This window comes from Rhipicephalus sanguineus, chromosome 2 (genome assembly GCF_013339695.2).
Source record: "Rhipicephalus sanguineus isolate Rsan-2018 chromosome 2, BIME_Rsan_1.4, whole genome shotgun sequence".
NCBI lineage: Eukaryota > Metazoa > Arthropoda > Arachnida > Ixodida > Ixodidae > Rhipicephalus > Rhipicephalus sanguineus.
The window spans coordinates 190,726,908-190,747,187 of record NC_051177.1 but is presented as its reverse complement, the minus strand read 5'-3'; the positions used below and the strand labels follow the sequence as shown (position 1 = coordinate 190,747,187).

The window sequence follows — 20,280 nt, the reverse complement described above, 5'->3', positions numbered from 1 at the left end:
ACGGAGTCGCATTGAAGATCTTACTCTTCGCCCTCTTGCTCTGGGCGACGATAAAGCCGTCGTCTGATGTGTCATCGCCCTAGACTAAGTACAGCTCTGTGTACTCAATGTCACTGAGGAATCTTCCTCGCTTTCTTACGGTTGACAGCCGTGATGACTTCTGGCCAGGTAGGCCTCGGGAAGGCTACGTGTCCATTGCCGCAAGACGGGTAGCCGAGGCACCAGAAAAGAACCGTAGATTTCACCGAAAACGCAGAGAGCACCGAGAGAAGCGTTCAGTAGTAGTAGTAGTAGTAGTAGTAGTATCGTCTACTGCATGGCTCATACCCACTCTGGGGGATTGGCCAAGAAGTCGTCTTACGAAAAAAAAAGTATTTTTTTAAATATTTTGAGTATTGGATGCTGATGCCAATAAAAAGAATAAATACATAAATATTCTTATTAGAAGACTTCGTCGTCTTTCCCATCAGGCCAGAACAGCCAAACAAGGGAGCGGCTACCAGTGCTGCCAGTTTTTTGCCTGCTAACCCTCCCCCAGGGGTTCCCCTGAGGTCCGCTTAGTGGCGTGACAGTCTCTGGGCACTGCGAACAGCCACCCGTTTTTCTACTCGAGCACAGCTTCATTACCTCTCTTGCGGTCGTGCCGCACGTCCAGTGCCTCTACGCGCACCCGCCTTCTGGCGGGTGGAGGACAAGCGAGCGCATCGGCTAATATGACCGAAAAGCTTGGAAGCAATGGTTAGTCTTTAGGCATACTTGATATTTTATCTGCAAGTACGACGTGGCAGCTAATACTAAAAAGGAGTTTAAAAATATCATTATCATTTAATCATAACCCAACCAGTTTAGTGCCGGCAAAATTTTGCACCTTTCGAAACTACTTTGTTAATATTGCCACGCCCGCTTCTTCTTTTATTTTGATGTGTTCGAGTTTGACCAGCAAGGACGGTTATCAACGCTCGACGCTGGCCGCGAAGCAGTGTTCGAGAAGCTTCACGATTTTAGTAGATCGTTTTGTTAAGATTGCGCGCCGCACGCGAATGTTCCAGCTTTGTCGAGAGGTAACGCCGCCACCAGCGATATTGCTGGAAAGTTTCATAGCGCCTGTATAAAAGCCGACGCGCTTGACCGCTTGTCAGTTGATCGACGGTCGACGCTCTGTTCGCCGCTATCAGTGTATTGCTGTAGCTTTCAGTTTCTCGGCCACAAGTTCGCCTAATAAAGAGTTTTATCTCGACATGCTGACTGCTGCCTTCGTCGACGTCGCGACCACGTGACATCTGGTGGAGGTGCTGTTTCTTCCATGATCCGGACGCCCCCGCGAAGCGCTGACCCAAGCCCAAGCCGAGACAAGGACTACGACAAGGAAAACCCGGATCGTCGAACAAGCCGCAGGCAGAAGGGACTACAGCCAGAGTGCGGGCTCCTTCCCGAAAAAACCAGGCAGCCCCAGATCCCAACATCGACCGCAACGACGATGACCGATCCCGTGCAGCCTGCGCCGATCCTTCTCCGGCAGCCCAAGGAGACGCCAACCTTCCGCGGATCATCACTCGAAGACCCGGAAAGCTGGCTTGAAGCATACGACCGAGTCGCCCTTTTCAATGCCTGGACCAGCGAAGACAAGCTACGGCATGTGTATTTCGCTTTGGAAGACGCCGCTCGGACCTGGTTCGAGAACCAAGAGCGAAGCCTGACAACGTGGGACATTTTTCGCGCCAGGTTTCTCGCCACATTCACGAGCGTCGCCCGCAAAGAGAGGGCTGAGGCTCTGCTCGAGACCCGCGTGCAGATGCCGAACGAAAACGTGGCGCTCTTCACGGAAGAGATGACCAGGCTGTTTCGCCACGCAGACCCTACCATGCCCGAAGAAAAAAAAGTTCGCCTTCTCATGCGAGGAGTTAAGCAGGAGCTCTTCGCTGGGCTCATGCGGAACCCACCCAAGACAGTCCAGGAATTTGTTTCCGAAGCCACAACCATCGAGAAGACGCTGGAAATGCGAACCCGGCAGTACAATCGCCGCGCATTCCAAGACAGCGCAGCAGTTCATGCCCTCGGCTCCGACGACTTGCGCGAAACGATCCGAGCCATCGTGCGAGAAGAGCTGCGAAAGCTCGCTCCTTTTACACAGCTCGAAGTGACGTCGATTGCGGAGGTTGTACGCGAGGAAATCCAACAGTCACTGGTTGTTCCTCAGCCGGCACCGCCGCAGCTGCAGGCAATGAGCTATGCTGCTGCAGCCCGACGCAACGCCCCCCCTCCTCGCCCACGTCAAGACGCCGCGCCGCACCAGCAGTTCCGCCACCAGGCAACACCGCCGCCACCACCGACGTCATACCGCCCGCCAGCCGGCCAGCGATCCACGCCGAGGAAGACCGACGTTTGGCGCGCCCCCGATCATCGTCCACTCTGCTACCAATGCGAAGAAGCCGGCCACACCTACCGCCGCTGCCATTATCGACAGATGGGACTGCGTGGGTTCGCCGTCGACGCGCCGCGTCCACAGCAGGGTGAACGACCATGTGACATCGCCGACTATCTGGCAGGAGCGCAGTGGACCCCCCGAGGACCTTCCCTATCGCCGTCGCCAGGCCGCTACGCCTCTCCCCAACGCCGACCATACACTGGCCCAACCCGGGGCCGGTCACCTAGCCCGCATCCGGAAAACCAAGGGCAGCAACCGATGGAGGCGCGGTTGGTGTACGACGGAATACCGAAGACCCTCCGCCGCCGACGCCGCCGCCACGACGAAGGCTTCAGGACACGACGCGAACCCCTGACGACGAAACCTCGCGGACCGAAGTAGACCTGACGACGCAACGTGGAAGCAGCGGGACAAACCGACGTAGCCGTGACCCGACGCCACGACCTAACTGCAATGCAAGACGACGAACTAGCGACCTCGACGTTCTTATCGACGGCCACAGCGTAACAGCCCTCGTCGACACCGGAGCCGACTATTCTGTCAACTGTGGACCGTTCGCCACGAAGCTGAAGAAAGTTAGGACAGCCTAGGAAGGCCCCAAAATCCGGACAGCTGGAGGTCACCTCGTAACACCGGAGGGAATCTGCACAGCGAGACTCACCATTAACAACCGGATTTATCCCGCGAACTTCGTAATCCTGCCGCGTTGCTCGAGAGATATCATCCTTGGTATGGACTTCTTAGGCCTTCATGGTGCAATCATCGACCTGAGGTCTAAGTCAATAAGACTGTCCACGGAAAAGGCACTACCGCCGCACGCTCCGCCAAGAAAACACGCCTTGAATGTGCTGGAAGACCAGGTCACCATTCCCCCTTGCTCCAGCGTCATCATTTCCGTCGTCACTCAGAAATCAGCAGACCTCGAAGGCGTTGTTGAAGGCGACCAGCACCACTTGATTAACCGCAAGATTTGCGTCGCAAGAGGAGTAGCAGAGCTGCGGGCAGGGAAAGCAACAGTTATGCTCACGAATTTCAGCAACGAGTACAAGTACGTGAGCAAAGGCACGACGGTCTCCTACATCGAAGAAATCGTAGAAGCCAGCAATGCTTTCGGCCTCACCAATTCTCCCGAGCCTACTCCGACGAATAAAGCGCCGCAAACAGCTTCTGACATCAATCCCAGCCTTCAGAAGCACAAACAAGAACAGCTCAAAACCCTGCTCTTGCAATACAAGGACTGCTTTTCGTCGTCGTCAAGAATTCGGCAGACTCCCGTGGCAAAACATGGCATCATAACAGAGGAAAGCGCCAGACCACTCCGTCAGAGCCCGTACAGAGTTTCGACGCGAGAACGCGAGGCCGTGAAGAAACAGGTCGACGAAATGCTAAGCGACGACATCATCCAGCCGTCGAAGAGTCCGTGGGCATCTCCGGTGGTGCTAGTGAAAAAGAAGGATGGGACTCTACGTTTTTGCGTCGATTATCGTCGCCTGAACAAAGTCACGAAGAAGGACGTGTATCCCCTTCCCCGGATAGACGACACCCTGGATCGATTACACAACGCAAAGTACTTTTCGTCGATGGACCTCAAGACCGGTTACTGGCAAATAGAAGTCGACGAGAAAAGACTGCTTTTATAACACCAGACGGCCTGTTCGAGTTCAAGGTCATGCCCTATGGTCTTTGCTCGGCACCTGCGACTTTTCAACGGGTTATGGATACAGTACTGGCCGGCTTGAAGTGGCAGACGTGCCTCGTGTACTTGGACGACGTCGTTGTGTTTTCCTCAAACTTCGACGAACACCTTCGGCGCCTTGACGTTGTACTTCAAGTAATCAAGACCTCCGGACTCACCTTGAAGCCTGAAAAGTGCCGGTTCGCGTACGAGGAGCTCTTGTTCTTGGGTCACGTGATCAGTAAGGATGGTGTTCGCCCGGACCCGCGGAAAACAGTTGCCATCGCTGACTTCCCGACACCCACCAACAAGAAGGCCGTACGCCGTTCCAGACGTTCCGTCAAGGAATTTTCACGGATCGCCGAGCCACTGACGCAACTCACGAAGGCCGACGTCGAATTCAGGTGGGAAACGTCGCAAGTTCAAGCATTTCAAGAATTGAAACGACGCCTGCAGACGCCTCCGATACTTGCGCATTTCGACGAATACGCCGATACGGAAATCCACACCGACGCAAGCAGCGTAGGACTCGGCGCCGTCCTTGTGCAAAAGACCGACGGATTCCAAAGGGTCATCAGTTATGCTAGCCGGTCGCTATCAAAGGCAGAAATAAACTACTCCACAGCAGAAAAGGAGTGCCTGGCCATCATCTGGGCTACATCGAAGTTTCGCCCCTACCTCTACGGCCGGCCCTTCAATGTTGTGAGCAACCACCACGCCTTGTGTTGGCTAGCTAACTTGAAGGACCCTTCAGGTCGCCTCGCACGGTGGAGCCTACGACTTCAAGAATTTGACATAACCGTCGTTTACAAGTCCGGAAGGAAACACTCCGACGCTGACTGCCTGTCCCGCGCCCCCGTCGACCCACCGCCGCAGGACGACATGGAGGATGACTGCTTCTTGGGAACCATAAGTGCCGAAGACTTCGCCGAACGACAGCGAGCGGACCCAGAACTCAGGGGCCTTGTGGAATACCTCGAGGGCAGGACCACCGTTGTTCCCAAGGTATTCAAGCGAGGACTGACGTCGTTTTTCTTGCGCAACGGTGTTCTCCTTAAGAAGAACTTCTCGTCGCTTCGAGCCGATTCCCTTCTCGTAGTGCCCTCGACATTGCGACCAGAGGTCCTCCAGGCTCTGCATGACGACCCGACGTCTGGACATCTGGGTGTTTCTCGCACGCTCGCAAGAATACAGGAAAAGTACTTCTGGCCGCGCCTTGTCGCCGACGTAACTCGCTACGTCAAGACCTGCCGGGACTGTCAGCGACGCAAGACACCGCCGACTAGGCCAGCCGGACTTCTGCAGCCTATCGATCCACCTCGAGGGCCGTTCCAGCAAATTGGGATGGACTTACTGGGGCCGTTCCCGACGTCCAATACCGGAAACAAATGGATCGTCGTAGCTACCGACTTCCTCACCCGCTACGCCGAGACAAGGGCCCTACCCAGAGGCAGTGCCGCCGAGGTAGCGAAGTTCTTCGTTGAGAACATCCTCCTGCGTCATGGCGCCCCAGAGGTCCTCATCACCGACAGAGGTACGGCGTTTACTGCTGACCTAACTCAGGCAATACTGAGATACAGCCAAACAAGCCACCGCCGGACCACAGCGTACCACCCACAGACCAATGGCCTCACCGAGCGCCTAAACAAGACCATCGCCGACATGCTGGCCATGTATGTCGACGTCGAACACAAGACGTGGGATGCCTCCTTCCGTATGTGACCTTCGCATAAAACACGGCCATGCAAGAAACGACGCAAATGACGCCGTACAAGCTGGTCTACGGAAGGAGCCCGGCAACGACGCTCGACGCAATGCTACCAACCGCCACCGACGAAGACGATCTCGACGTTGCCGCCTATTTGCGACGCGCCGAAGAAGCTCGACAGCTCGCCCGCCTGCGCATCAAGAACCAGCAGAGGGTCGACAACCGTCACTATAATCTTCGACGACGCCACATGGAGTACCAACCCCGTGCAACGCACACCCGAAGTTCCTCTGGCCTTGTTTTCAATCGCAGCACAAGCTTTACCAACTTTTTGGTTTGTCGAAAAAAGAACATCGACGTCGAAACGTTTTGCTATCTTCTTAAAACGATGAGACAGCTGGTGCACGTAAGGCATGACAGCCTATCTCCTGGGCTTATCGTCTAGTTCACCTGTTAGAACTTGGCGGAATTTGCACTTCTTGATTAATCTTGCCGAGGCTGACAGAAGAACATGCGTGGGGAACCCAGCATTATTTAGTCGATCAACTTGCTGCCGAAAGCTATCCTGACATTTGTGTATGCAGAACTTTTTCAAGGCGAAAATTAAAGAATTTATTGCGATGGGATTCTTAATAATCTTAGAATGACTGGATGTGTAAGGAAGCAGAGATTTTTTGGAACGCGGGGAGAAACACCAGCAAACATGGTCACTTTGCAAAAAAATCACAGCATATCCACAGGGTGAATGATGATGAGTCGGGCGAAGCTCCGGAGGGAATCATCGGTAAACCGTGAAACTCTTCTGTGAAAGTCGCCCAGTACATCATATAAAGAGTGTGAAACACCGCGGTGAGGTTATTATCGAACCAAAGTCGATCACACACGTCGCAACTGTGGCCAAACAAATGAGCGAGAAATTCCCGCTCGAACCGCGCGTCGGCTCCTTGAATGTGAGACCGCTGGCGCCGCTTCCCGCGCACGAGCACCATCAAGGTCTGCCAGGCGCCGCGCTCGCTTCGCCGCCTCTTCTCGCGCTAGCACCGCGGGATCCTGGCGATGAGCACGAGCCGCCGCGGCCCTCCGCGCCCGCCGCTCCGCTTCGTTCATGCCCCACCAACGATCCGACACGTACGGCGACGATCCAGGAAACTGAGAGAGGCACTCCATAGAATAAAGAACCAGTTTAGAGAAGGGAAACTGTAGCCTTGACAACGGTACGAAAGATAAGCAGCGGTAGCGCATGGAACTACCGAAGGCACCCAAGAGATGGCGCTGCGTAAACAGGAAGCGGAAAACAAAATTTATTGTTTTTTAGGTAGAAAAAAGCAAATGGCTGCCTTTTTTTTTTCGTACCGGGTGCTTATGCGCATACGCGGGTGCCTCGGCTGGTTTTTTTATTCTATGCTTTTTAAACTGAAGTGGAAGAAAGAGGCCGAGACTCGTGTAGGGCTACGGAGGTCTCGTTACCTTTCGCCCGCTTGGTTTGAGCGTGTCGATACGCCCAGCAGCATGCCAAAGCGCCTTTCGAAACGCAGTACCTGTGGCTACGAAGGTTACATGGAACCGAAAGGCATACATTGGCAACTGGCACCAGTAAGAACAATTCACGAGTGAGTAGAAGGAACGATAATCTTTATTGACAGTGAGCAAGCGGTAAAAGGCCCTAGTTCAGACATCGTGAGCCCGTAAACGACTAGCCTTCGCGGTACTTCAAAGAGACAAAACAAATTAGATGACGTTTGTTGCCCGTTTCCACCGTCAGCTAGCGCTCACAATAACAACCTTGGACAGGCGTAAAGCATCAGCATTTTTTTTTTGCTACAGTTTCAGTACTTGCTTTCAACGAGTACGCCTGAATACCCACGGGTTTGTTGTTATTGCACCATATTGCAGTCAGGCTGAGAATAGCAAGCAGGTTCACGCAAAGAAATCACATTATAGTGGATGCCTACAGAATGGCAGAAACCATGAGCATTTTAACACGTGATACCGATGAAACAACCCATAAATGGGATATATGCAAGGCCTCAAAGAGGTGCAGAAATACAGAGAAGGGAGAAACGATTTTCTATCCCGGTCATTCTCTTATTGTGACATCGTCACTGGAAAGTAGGCTTCATCAACAGTCTGGCCAAGTCGCGCTCATGCCATCGCATAATTCACTCGTTCATTTGAGCCCACCAGACCTTGCAAGTACAAGTGAAATAGCAGCCTGGTCCACACGTGTTAGCATACAACTCAAAAGCGAGAACAGTGAAGTGTGATATGTTAACGAGGTCACAAAGCAGAAAGAAAAACGCTGAGCTTGAAAGTACGTGTACCTGCCATCGTCGAGGAACCTGTGGAAACTGACGCCTTCGCTGGTATCGCAGCTCCTGCGGCACCATACAGTAGCACACCGACTGCCCACCATAATTGCAATATGATTACATCGGTGAATTAAAAAACTTTCATGCGTATTTTAGACAACATTAACGATACAATGCGCAAGAAAACGGGGAGCAACAAACCAGCTGCCAACCATCGGACGATAACTGCGCATATTCTGCGGCACCCGAGACGCAGCGGCGCACTTTTTGCGCTTCGTCACTGGTCACAGCGACGGTCCGCTTGCTCGCTACCGCGCGCCGGCCGTCAGCGGTGAGCGACAAGGCAGAGATGTTTTCAATCACTAAACAACAAATTTACTCATCATTCAAACATTACTTTCAGTTACACAAGAAAAAGCACTTTTATGCGGCAATGATAGCTGTATTTCTCTTAAATATTGCTTTTATTACGGCGCCTCTGGCGGATTTTTTGGCGTCGCCGAGGGCAGATTTGAACGGAGCCACTATGGTTTGTTTTTTAGCTGCGACGGGGTCGATTTTTTCGCCCCCCTTCGGCGGTGGCTGGAACTTGAGACTTTCCGAGGCCTGGGCACTCTTTCCCCACAACCCAGGCACAGCCCGCGCAGCAGCCGATCGGAGAGTAGCGGCACTTCCACCGACATCTAGTGGCGATTCACACAAGCGCACTATCGCACACACTTCTATTGGACCAACACAGATTGTGTACAGCGCCATCTAGAATATCATCAGTCAACTGCAGTTTGTATGTACTTCTATGAGCGCCATCTGTTATACTGTTCGGGAGATACTGCCGGTTACGCCTGACATGGGACAAGGTTAGGCTAAAAGGAGCTACGCCCCTAAAACAAACGGAGGTCCGAAAACCGCAAACAATTGTTACTCGGTAATTCACAGGTAAAATTCAGCCCAAAAGCATTTTTCCTAAATAACTTCATTATGTTAATGTGGTGAACAGGGCAACAATCTTTCCTAAAAAGAATAAGATAGTCATCGACGTTGCGAAACATGTTCACCACAAGATCATGCGCTTCACATTCTACAGCCGGTCAACAGTACTCAGAAAAATATCGCTAAAAATATAGGCTTTCCTGGAGCTTTTGAGCTTTTCTCTAAAGTCCACCTTTGTAACGTGGGAAGGGAAGCAGTTCATACAAAAGTGTGGTGTATGTATCGGCTCTAGGGTGGCACCTGTTTTGAGCGATATTTTCTTACTCTTATTCTTATCTTATTCTTTTTCGGAAAGATTGTTCCCCTGTTCACCACATTAACATTATGAAGTTATTTAAGGAAAGGGTTTTTGGGCTGAATTTCACCTGTGAATTACCGAGTAAGCATTGTTTGCAGTTTTACAGCGAAAGCTGTTATGAGATCATTTCACCGGCCGTTTTTGGCGCCGTAGTTGTCCGCCGCCGCCGCCGCCGCCGGTGTCCGTAACCAATATCGCTCGAAATAAGAAAAAAATATATAGAAAAAATTTCCAGGAGAGAACGAGGTTCGAACCTGGGCCCTCTGCGTGGGAGCCCAGTATTCAACCTCTGATCCATGCCGGTGCTTGAAACTGCTTTGCAAAAAGGTCCTATACAGGCTTCATGTCGGGATGGAACCACACTAGCATATGCAATATAGCGTGGTTGAATAGTAAAATAAGCACCAAGCGTCGCACAACGCGAATTCTGTAACCAGGCGTCACACAATGCGAATTGTGCAACGAGTAGGTTGTTGAATGCTTCCAACCCAATTAAAAGGGCTCTGCCATAATTCTTCATCGTCATCAGGCACAGCATCAACAAAGTGCGCATAATGCCTTACATGCGTTTAGCAGGTACCAATGCTCTCCGTAGAATGACGAAAAATGGCACAGTGCCTGCTGCCCTACTTTTCAAAAATTACAATGATTTATAGCGTAGTGGGTTCCTCGCAAGTGCACTTGTATTGGTTGCCAAGGAAGCCCATAAGCGCATGAGCCACTTCCTCGGGGTGTCAGTAAAATTACAATGATTTATAGCGTAGTGGGTTCCTCGCAAGTGAACTTGTATTGGTTGCCAAGGAAGCCCATAAGCGCATGATCCATGTCCTCGGGGTCTCAGTAAAGTTCTTCGCCCCCCCCCTCCCCCCCCCCCCGTCTCTCTTCCACGTCAACGTATGGTATACAGCATGACGGGAGAAGGAAATAGCGACCGGGCGTCACCCAATGCAAATTACATAACTGGTGGGCCGTTTAAAGCTTCCAACCCATTACGAAGGGCTGAGCCATAATTCTTCATCGTCATCAGTCGTCGCGTCAACAAAGCGCACATAATGCCTTACGGACGTGTAGCTGGTGCCTCGCTTCTCCGCAGAATGACGAATAATGGCTTAGTAGGTGCTTCCCAACTTCAGGAAAATTGTGATTTGTGGCGTAGTGGGTACCTTTCTAGTGTACTTGCATTGTGGCCCCAAGAGAGCTTAAAACGGGCTCTACAAACGCCGCTCTTCCAGCTTTCGCTGTGACTGTGCTGCAGTTTCAGCGCAGGCCTGGCGTTTTTGGACCTCCGTTTGTTTTTGCAAAGTGACCATGTTTGCTGGTGTTTCTCACCGCGTTCCAAAAAATCTCTGGCTTCCTTACACATCCAGTCATTCTAAGATTATAAAGAATACCATCGCAATGAATTCCTTACTTTGTGCCTTGGAAAAGTCCTGCATACACCAATGTCAGGATAGCTTTCGGCGGCAAGTTGATCGACTAAATAATGCTGGGTTCCCCGCGCATGTTCATGTGTCAGCTACGGAAAGATTAATCAAGAAGTGCAAATCCCGCCAAGATGTAACCGGTAAACCAGACGATAAGCCCAGGAGATACGCTGTCATGACTTACATAAACTGGCTGTATCATCGTTTTAAGAAGATAGCAAAAAGTTTTGACGTCGATGTTCTTTTTTCGACAAACCAAAAAGTTGGTAAAGCTTGTGCTTCGATTGAAAACAAGGCTAGATGAACTTCGGGTGTGGGTTGCATGGTGAAGCAACGCACCCCTCCCCCCCCCCGTTTCATGCGCTTTTGGTGTGGTCTATAGGATCCTCCTCTCCTGCGGCACGATGTATATAGGCCAGTCGGGTAAATGTATCAATGTAAGACTCCGCCAGCACAATAGCACTTTAAGGGGAACGCCGACGTGACACTTTTCGACACATTGCAGGGCATGTGGATGTAAACCGTTCTTCGACAACACTGTCATCTTGCACAAACATAGAGATAAAAGGGCACGGGAACTCGTGCAAGCGTACTTCATTAAAGATGCGGGAGATGATTGCATATCTGAGCCGTCCGTTTGCCTTTTAGATTGTGAACTACGTAAGCTTAATGAGTTCTTTGACTACAGGTAACTTTTGCGCATGCGTTATTGGTTGTCAGGTGTTTCAAGTTTCTTTCAATCAACTTCAGTTGTTAGACAACGCTCGTCTTGTGTCCTCTACTTTGTGCTCCGTCCCGTTCACGCTGAAAAGTTTCAAAATGTTTAAGGACATCATTTAAAACATTCGTGGATCTATTACATTGCAGCTTTGAAACAGGATAATAGAGTTATTTTCATGTTCGTGAATTTCTTGCATATGCAAACGTGAGAACTCTGCGTACGCTACGGCAAACGCATCCACTGTATTTATAATTTCCCGTACGTATATACAGCGTCACGGATCGCCCGCATGCAAAGGGTAGTTAATTTCGCATACCTTTTCGTGCACGTAGGCAGCAGAAGAAGATACTCATACAGCGAAAGAAACTGAAGCCGAAGAAGCGCGTTTTTGTGGCATGACGAGCGGCGGAGATTTTCGCATGGTCACCACGCACTTCCGCGTAGGAGAACATCTCGTAATGTGTACACTGTGAGCCGCATTTGTTATGAGAATTCCCTTGGTCTGGAACATTACTTGATAACAATTGTTGGGATTTAACGTCTCAAAACCACGATTTCATTATGAGCGATGTCGTAGCGGAGGGCTCCGGAAATTTCGACCACCTGGAATTCTTTACCGTACACCTAAATATAAGCACACGGGTCAGAAGCATTTCGCATCCATTTAAAATGCGCCCGCCACGGCCGGGATACAATCCCGCGGCCTTCGGCTAAGCAGTCGAGCACCATAAGCACTAGACCACCGTGGAGGCTTTTGAACAATACTTAAGAGGCTCACCGGTTGTGATAAAGATCAACTGAGAATCAGAGCTACCGAGAATCAGGCAACTGAGAATCAGGCGGATGCGGATACGGCACACTTTTTCCCTTACCGCCGACAGGCTCAAGGCGTTTTACTCCATCTCATCGAATGCTGCATCCCGCCTTCGATTGGGTTTTCAGTCTCGAACTTTATGAAGCACGTCTGCGTGGTCAATTTCCGAAAATTTAAGGTGCTGGGCAACGCTCGGAGCGCTCATTCCGTGGGCCACCATATTGAAAGCTTCCGACCTGCCTTCTCTCGATAGTTTCGTTATCTCAGTAAAGCGCGCGTACCGCCACGTACATGGCGCACGCAAGGCAAGCGCGAAGGTTTCACGCGCGTCCGCAAGACGCGTGGACGGACTCTACGCGCTCCGCATGCGCACTTTACACACGCAGGCGCTCCACGTACACGAACTCTTCCCCGTACACGAAACTAAAACAGTATACTTTTCAAGTTTTCATTCACAAAAAGAAGGACTTCTGGTAAGTGTCACCTTGTACTTGTCGACAGCGTCCAGGATTTCCAGAGGGCTCAACTTCGCCGGGACAATAGCGCAAGACGCGCCGTCCAGCATAGCTGCCATGGGAAACGCCAGACCGGTCTGATGTGTAATCGGCAGCGTGTCCAAATAAACATCTCCTTCTCCCCATGGGAAGTGTAGCCTGCAGCAGAATTAGTAAAGCGTGAAAGGATTGAGTAGTGGGCTAGATGAAATCGATTCATTTTGTGTGAGCGCTGGCTACACCGTAATGAGCTTCACAATCATAAGTGCGAGTACTTGAGCGACCTTCTAGCTAGACCTACCGCTGCTGGGAAGTTTACAGTAACAATGTTGGAAAATATAGGCTCAGATTTCAGTGGTGGTGGCATAGTTCGCGAAAACCTAGGTGCCGCGAGAGTACAAAAATACGGGTGTACACAAATGAAGCCTTCGGGGCCCACTAATGATGGCGCGTCGAGGCCGTATCTTTTCGTGAAAAGTGGCAAGTCATCTCACTCGTGCCAGCGGATCGCCTAACAATTGCGTGCGATGTTTGCTGCTTATCTGTATCCTTTGAACTGTGCGCTAGAGAACCGCAATATCCACATTTTCTTTCTCTGTGAACCATACAAATCGGGCGCAGCCACAGCGGCGCCTCTTCTTGCAGGCAGGCGGAATATACGTAGTTTATACCGCCTCTTTATAATTTAAGAAAGCATCAAACAAGCACCACACATTGCACGTAAATAAGCTCTCTACTTGTGTATTTCAAGGTCTTTACAGATTTTCCTGACGGGATTCTTCTTCGGTGCATCTTCATTCAAAGTTCGTCACTTCTGTGTCACGGATAGTTCCGGTCTGAGGTTACGGAGGTGGTCGCGTTTTCTGCGCGCCGGGCGCGGTAAGTTTTTAACACGAAAGTGTTTTATGCCGGGGTCCACCAAGACTTCAGTGACGTATTTCCGTCACGGAAATGACGTCGAAAAAATATACACAATCAGATGGCAAAGAAAAAAAGGTACTGTCAACGGGCATCGAACCCACGACCGCTCGGTCCACAACAACAGATGCCGGGCACGCTATCCACTGCGCCACAGTCTTTTTTTTTTCTTTATTTCCGGTTGTACATCACACAAACGGGGACAACAGAATTATGTTACAAGACACCACAAACATGTAGACACACATTCCGTCAACCACTGGATAACCAACATTGTGATTTAAAATTCCTTCATAGTAAGCAGGGGCTCTACCCTAGCCAACCATGGAGGAACACATTCTTTTGTTTTTTCTACCTCAAGAAACCGGGCCATACTTTCATGAAAAAACTGTCTTGCTGGTCTTCTATCCGGGTCACAGTAAAATCCAGCCATTCGTGAGCGCCACTGCGCCAAAGCCTCCAGAGTCTGTGACTGTGTCACTGCGCCACAGTCACAGACTCTGGAGGCTTTATGAACGCGCCTTTTATATGTACCACTCTCCCGGTCGGCTGGGTGGTGTTGACCTCTGGGGGTGGTAAGGTAAAGTAATTCGTCATTGCCGTGGCCTCCGCGACTAGCACCTGCAACGCGTTTACGCGTCCGTCCCAGTCGGCGCGTTTTCAATAGAAGTTGAATTTTGTCAATGCCTTAACACACCGCGAGGTGGCGACCTTCGCCCAAGCGTCGTAAAAGCGTCGGCCTCGCTCATCATCGCGCTAATACAAACCAAACAGCATATCCACGGGGTGAATGATGATGAGTGGGGCGAAGCTACGGAGGGAATCATCTGTAAACCGTGAAACTCTTCCGTGAAATGCGCCCAGTACATAATATACAGAGTGTGAAACATCGTGTATATATTAAACATCAAACTTTTATTGTACTGTTGGTTTACGTGGTCCCTTCATTATCACTTGTGATCGGTGAAATGCAAGGAAGAAGTCCGCTCCCGAACGAAAGAGCGCCAAGAGCGACCGCATTCCCCGCTCGCCCTGTGCGAATTAAAGGCAAGGCTAGAGGGAAGACAGGACGCGCGTTCCACGACGCGAGGTCGGTAGCATGCCCAACGAAAGCAAACGGAACGCGATCGTGCAAGTGCTCCGGCTTCGCATCGCCTCATGGTTCCATATAGCGTCCCAAAACCAAATATATTGCTCAAGGTGTGCCTTGCGTTTTTCGCAGAAATAATTTCTTTATCATGTACATTAAGACGAAAAGTTGAAAGCTCACTAGAGTGTATCGCCCGCAAAGTATGTCTTTTAGTGTGATTTAACTCTCGTACGGCAGGGTCCTCGCGCCGTTGCCGGTCCACCTCGCCCGTTGACGATCGGGCGAGGTGGCTACATACAACTACTACTACTACACTTTAAGAAAAACATCTGGCGTTCTTTCGTTCTGCTTTTACAAAACATCTGGCGTCTTTCGTTGGTTTATTTCATCAATCAACGGCGTTTTGAACAAAATTTTTATTGTTTAATCACGCACAGGAGAAATCTCACCAGGCACTACCTTGGAGGTAAACAATGGCTGCTAATGGGAATGAGAGACAGAAGAAGTCGGCTTTTAGCTAACACTTACACTTCTACTTCTACTAACGTTTCCTACTGGAACATGCCAATGGCTGCTAATGGGGAATGAGAGACAGAAGAATTCGGCTTTTAGTTAACGCGCACGCTGCGAATTTTTTATTGTTCAACAACGCACAGGAGAAATCTCCCACCGGGACCACCTTGGAGGTCAAAGCGTAAGACTTGTTACGGACTACTACGATGACGACGATTACGAGGGACGAACGGGTGCCGCCTTAAGGAGCTTCGCCCCTAATAGCTCTGCGACGCGCGCCTGCCTCACCTAGCTGTAACAGCGCGTTCCACGCTCACGCGCTCGCCCCGAGAGAAATCGCGGCCGGGCTGCCGGGGCGGCACGACGCGCTTTGCGTTTCCCTCTAGTCCGGCCGTGTTCAATCACATTTTAACATGCCGCGGGATGGCGACGAAGTTCTGCGTCCAATATGCGACGCTCTTCTGGCTATCACACCTCGTTCTCTGATTACGCTTTCACCGTTAACTACTACAGCTACCACAAGGGTTTGTTTAATCATTTAACATGGACGTTAGTCGTCTGGATGTAGATGTACCACCAATCATCAAAGTTGGTGCATACACGTTAAACGGTGCCATTGGCTGCCAGACGTCAATATACATTGTGCAAACTCTCTTATATCAATGTACAGTAAGCATTCAGTTACTTCTGTAAGGGCACGCTTTACTTTCGTGTTATTCCGATTCCTATGACGGAGGGATCAACCGTGTTTTTTTTTTTGATATCGCCCTTAAAATTCGATGATGTATACCTCGAATTACGTGCAACTTCCATTGTTTCTAAAAAATGAGATTGTTATAAACTGGCATGCGCTACAACTTGCTAATATAAATAACTGCCCTGAAGTCAACAATTAAAAAGTGAAGTTTTTGTTATTTGTCGCGCGAATGTCCTTTTTGCTGCCGCAAAGCATTTCCGACTCGACGCAGATTCTTGAGCGAAAACGGCAGTAGCCTTACCGTCATACCATTTTATTACGAAATCTGTGTTCTCTAAAAAAACACCCTGAATATCTTGCAGTTTCCTCGGGAAAACGTTAATTCTACCTTATGTTTGAGTGTCGTCGCCGTAACCCTTTTTATGTTATTTCAGATCTGTGAACAGCATTTCGTGGCCACAGATTATGTGAACACATCAGCCTGTGCCGATGTGAAGACCGGAAAAGTTGTCGAAGACCCCGTCAAATTCATTCGTCTGACAGACTGCAGTTCCAAGCTTGTTTCCTAACTGCCTTGCATGTTTATTATGTACGCGGTCGTCTGTACGGAATGCACCGGATCAGAAAAGAGTACGCTTGGAAGCCACTTTCGTGTAAAACGCGATAGAGAGTTTTAGTGCTGGGGCCCGAAAGCGGCTTGCGTGCGCAAGCGCTTCAGTTGCTTTGCGTTCCCCGTGGATGCAACTAGGAGTACAAAGGAAAACAAAAGGGTGCGTACGCAAGCGGCTTGGCGTCCCCAAGTTGAATAGGAGGCAATAAAGAAGATTTGTAGCTTCACGGACGTGCTCAATGCCTTGCCAAGCCCTGAACATTCTGTCTTCTGGACGGTCATCAACAGGGAGTGGAAGGATTTTTTCTTGAACTTGGCAATCCATTCTGCTCCTTTAGTGCGTTCTTGTGTTATTGCGCCTAAGGATCTTCGCCTAGAAGTATATTTGGTGATGCTCGCGTGAGAGAGTGTGGTGATGTGTTTGCCGATGAAAGGCTATGTAATCTGAGTCGTTTGAAAGTAGAGGTCATTGAACATATTCACAGGGATATTCGCGCTCAGCCTTCTGAAATGGTTCTTCATCTTCTGGCATGATTTTCAGCTTTTCTCGAGAAAGTAAGTGCTTCTTCAAACTCTTCAAGTTACGCTACTCGATCAGCGCATCTATTCCTTTAAAATTATTATTGACTTCGGAGTCACTACGCTTGTCGCTAGGCTTTGGCCACTATCTCAGTTTTATCAAAAACCCAGAACGTGGGCGGACAAGGCGCGTTGAAATAAGAGGGGGAGAAAGAAAACTTTATTTTTGTCCTTAATTGTGTCAAAAGAGGCATGGGCCGGGAGACTAGCCCTACCAGAGTCCCCCTTCCTCAGTCGGTGGCCAGACTTTGGGTCTTGGCGGCGTCTTCGGCCAGCCAAAATGCCAAGAGTTAGTCATCCGGGCACGCGCTGAGCAGCATAGCCTGCCACTGATCGGGCATGTTTATCTTAAATGTAGGGCTGGCGCTGTGTTTGATGGTGCGTATCGCTGCGAGACATGCGCAGATAATGTGATCGAGGTTGGCGCGGGCCGGCCCGCAAGCTTTGCATTGTGGTGTATATACGTCGGGGTATATGCGACTGTAAAGCGTAGTTGTGGGCAATATTCGTGTGTGTAGTAATCGCCATGTTGTTGACTGGTGTTAATTTAGCGACTTGTCAGGCGGAGGGGAAGTACTTAAATTTCGCCTTATGGTAACGCATGAAAATTTCACCATGCGTAACCAATCTGTCTTTCGCGAGACCGCACCAGGACTGGACTTCCTTGTCCTCAGACTGCTGGGTTCGTCGGGAGGGTAGCTGCTCTGATGACGGTTAACGCGGGCTGTGTACGATTTATCGGGTAGCTTCGTGAGCGGCTTCGTTCCCGGCAAGGCCCGAATGGCCCGGAGCCCAGATTAAATGAACTTGGTGGCAATGAGATGGGGATGTGCTCGCGAGTATGCGGTTCGCTTGCGGTGAGATGAGGCCCTTGGTGAAGTGGAGGATGGCTCTCTTGCTGTCACTAACGGTGCAAGAGGCGGTAGTCGTTGCGCATGCTAAAGCGATGGCAGCTTCTTCGCCTTCTTCGTGTCATGTGGCGAATAAGGATCTGGTGGAGGTGGTAATATGATTCTGCCCCGTAACGACAGCGAGCGCCATGGCCGGTTTTTGCGGGTACTCTGCTGCGTTGACGTAAGCGACATACATGGCCCCCTTGTAAGTCTTGTTGAGATGTTTGGCGCGGTCGGCGCGCCGTTGTGGGCTGTAGACAGAATGCATATTACGTGGGACAGGCTGAATCAGGAACGTTTCTCGGATGTCCTTGGACATTGGAATCTTGGATCCGGTCTGCGTAACGTATTCGATGTCAATGGTACCGAGGATGTGCCGCCCGTTCTTTGCATGCGAGAACCGCTCGTAGTGTGAAATGCGCTGAGGCTCAATTCACTCATCAATTGTGTTATGTAGGCCTAATTCCATAAGCTTTTGATTCTCCGTAGATTGAGGGACGTGCAGGGCTTACTTGTATGCTTTCTTGATAATGATGTTAATCCTGCGTTTCTCGGCGTTGGAGAGGCGTAGGAAGGGTGCGACATCAGAAAGCGAGGAAATAGCATAGTAAAGGATGAATGAAGCTTGTTATGTTATGATCATTCGTGCGTCACCCTTTTGTTCTCATAAAATGTGCACCAATAAAATGAAAATCGAGATTCTGGCATAAAGAAATGACTGTTTTAAATAAAAAGCCGAGAACGGTAAATGTCCATCGGTTTTTGGAACTACGCCTTTTTGAAGAACAAAGATTTTACGTTTGTGAATAAAATTTGTCTTGTACCTTGAACATCTCGGTTGGATCTCTCTTTCAGCCTTCGGTCTTGTTTCAGGCCTATAGCATGCTGTTCGCATGCCTTAGCCTCAACCAATGCTTCAAAAACAGTACGATATGTACGCAAACGCAAATTTATTAGTCAATGAATTGAAAAGAGCACAAGAGAATGCGCACTTTTCTGATGGGGTTCAATACAATAAAGTCGCGGGCTCCACTTATTTCTGTGTCAGTTTTACGCGTCTTGCTTCGGAAACGAAGCACTTACATGACTCAGTTTTCCTTGCGTTAAGCTAAGCAGTAATGTTCCTAAGCTCTAATGGCCACTACGCACAAAGGGACGCTACGCGGAATGAGGCTACGAACGTAGCGTGGCGAAGCCGAATTTCCAGCCCATCGCACTAGCACGCCCTCACATCGAAGAGCGGGGGCCTCAGATTTTTCCCGTAGCTGAAATTGGCGCTTTACTATATCTTAGTGTTCATTTTACAGCGAAAGCTGTTATGAGATCATTTCACCGGCCGTTTTTGGCGCCGTAGTTGTCCGCCGCCGCCGCCGCCGCCGCCGGTGTCCGTAACCAGTATCGCTCGAAATAAGAAAAAAAACGAAATAAGAAAAAAATGCCAGGATGGAACGAGGTTCGAACCTGGGCCCTCTGCGTGGGAGCCCAGTATTCAACCTCTGAGCCATGCCGGTGCTTGAAACTGCTTTGCAAAAAGGTCCTATACAGGCTTCATGTCGGGAGGGAACCACATTAGCATATGCAATATAGCGTGGCAGAAGAGTAAAATAAGCACCAAGCGTCGCACAACGCGAATTCTGTAATCAGGCGTCACACAATGCGAACTGCGCGACGAGTAGGTTGTTGAATGCTTCCAACCCATTACAAAGGACTCTGCCATAATTCTTCATCGTCATCAGGCACAGTATCAACAAAGTGCGCAAAATGCCTCACATGGGTTTAGGAGGTACCAACGCTCTCCGTAGAATGACGAAAAATGGCACAGTGCCTGCTGCCCTACTTCTAAAAAACTACAATGATTTATAGCGTAGTGGGTTCCTCGCAAGTGCACTTGTATTGGTTGCCAAGGAAGCCCATAAGCGCATGATCCATTTCCTCGGGGTCTCAGTAAAGTTCTACCCCCCCCCCCCCGTCTCTCTCTCACGTCAACGTATGTTATACAGCATGACGGGAGAGGGAAAAAGCGATCGGGCGTCACCCAATGCAAAAAACATAACTGGTGGGACGTTTAAAGATTCCAACCCATTACAAAGTGCTGAGCCATAATTCTTCATCGTCATCAGTC

At 50.1% G+C, this 20,280-nt stretch overlaps 1 protein-coding gene across 1 annotated transcript in view; it reads right to left on the bottom strand.

Annotated features, from left to right (window-relative positions):
• Positions 1-20,280, bottom strand: part of LOC125756155 (uncharacterized) — an 89,757-nt gene that overhangs the window by 32,694 nt on the left and 36,783 nt on the right. Inside the window, exon 4 of the mRNA XM_037652213.2 lies at positions 12,849-13,017. Coding sequence (XP_037508141.2) covers positions 12,849-13,017 — 169 coding nt within the window. The remainder of the gene's footprint in view (positions 1-12,848; positions 13,018-20,280) is intronic.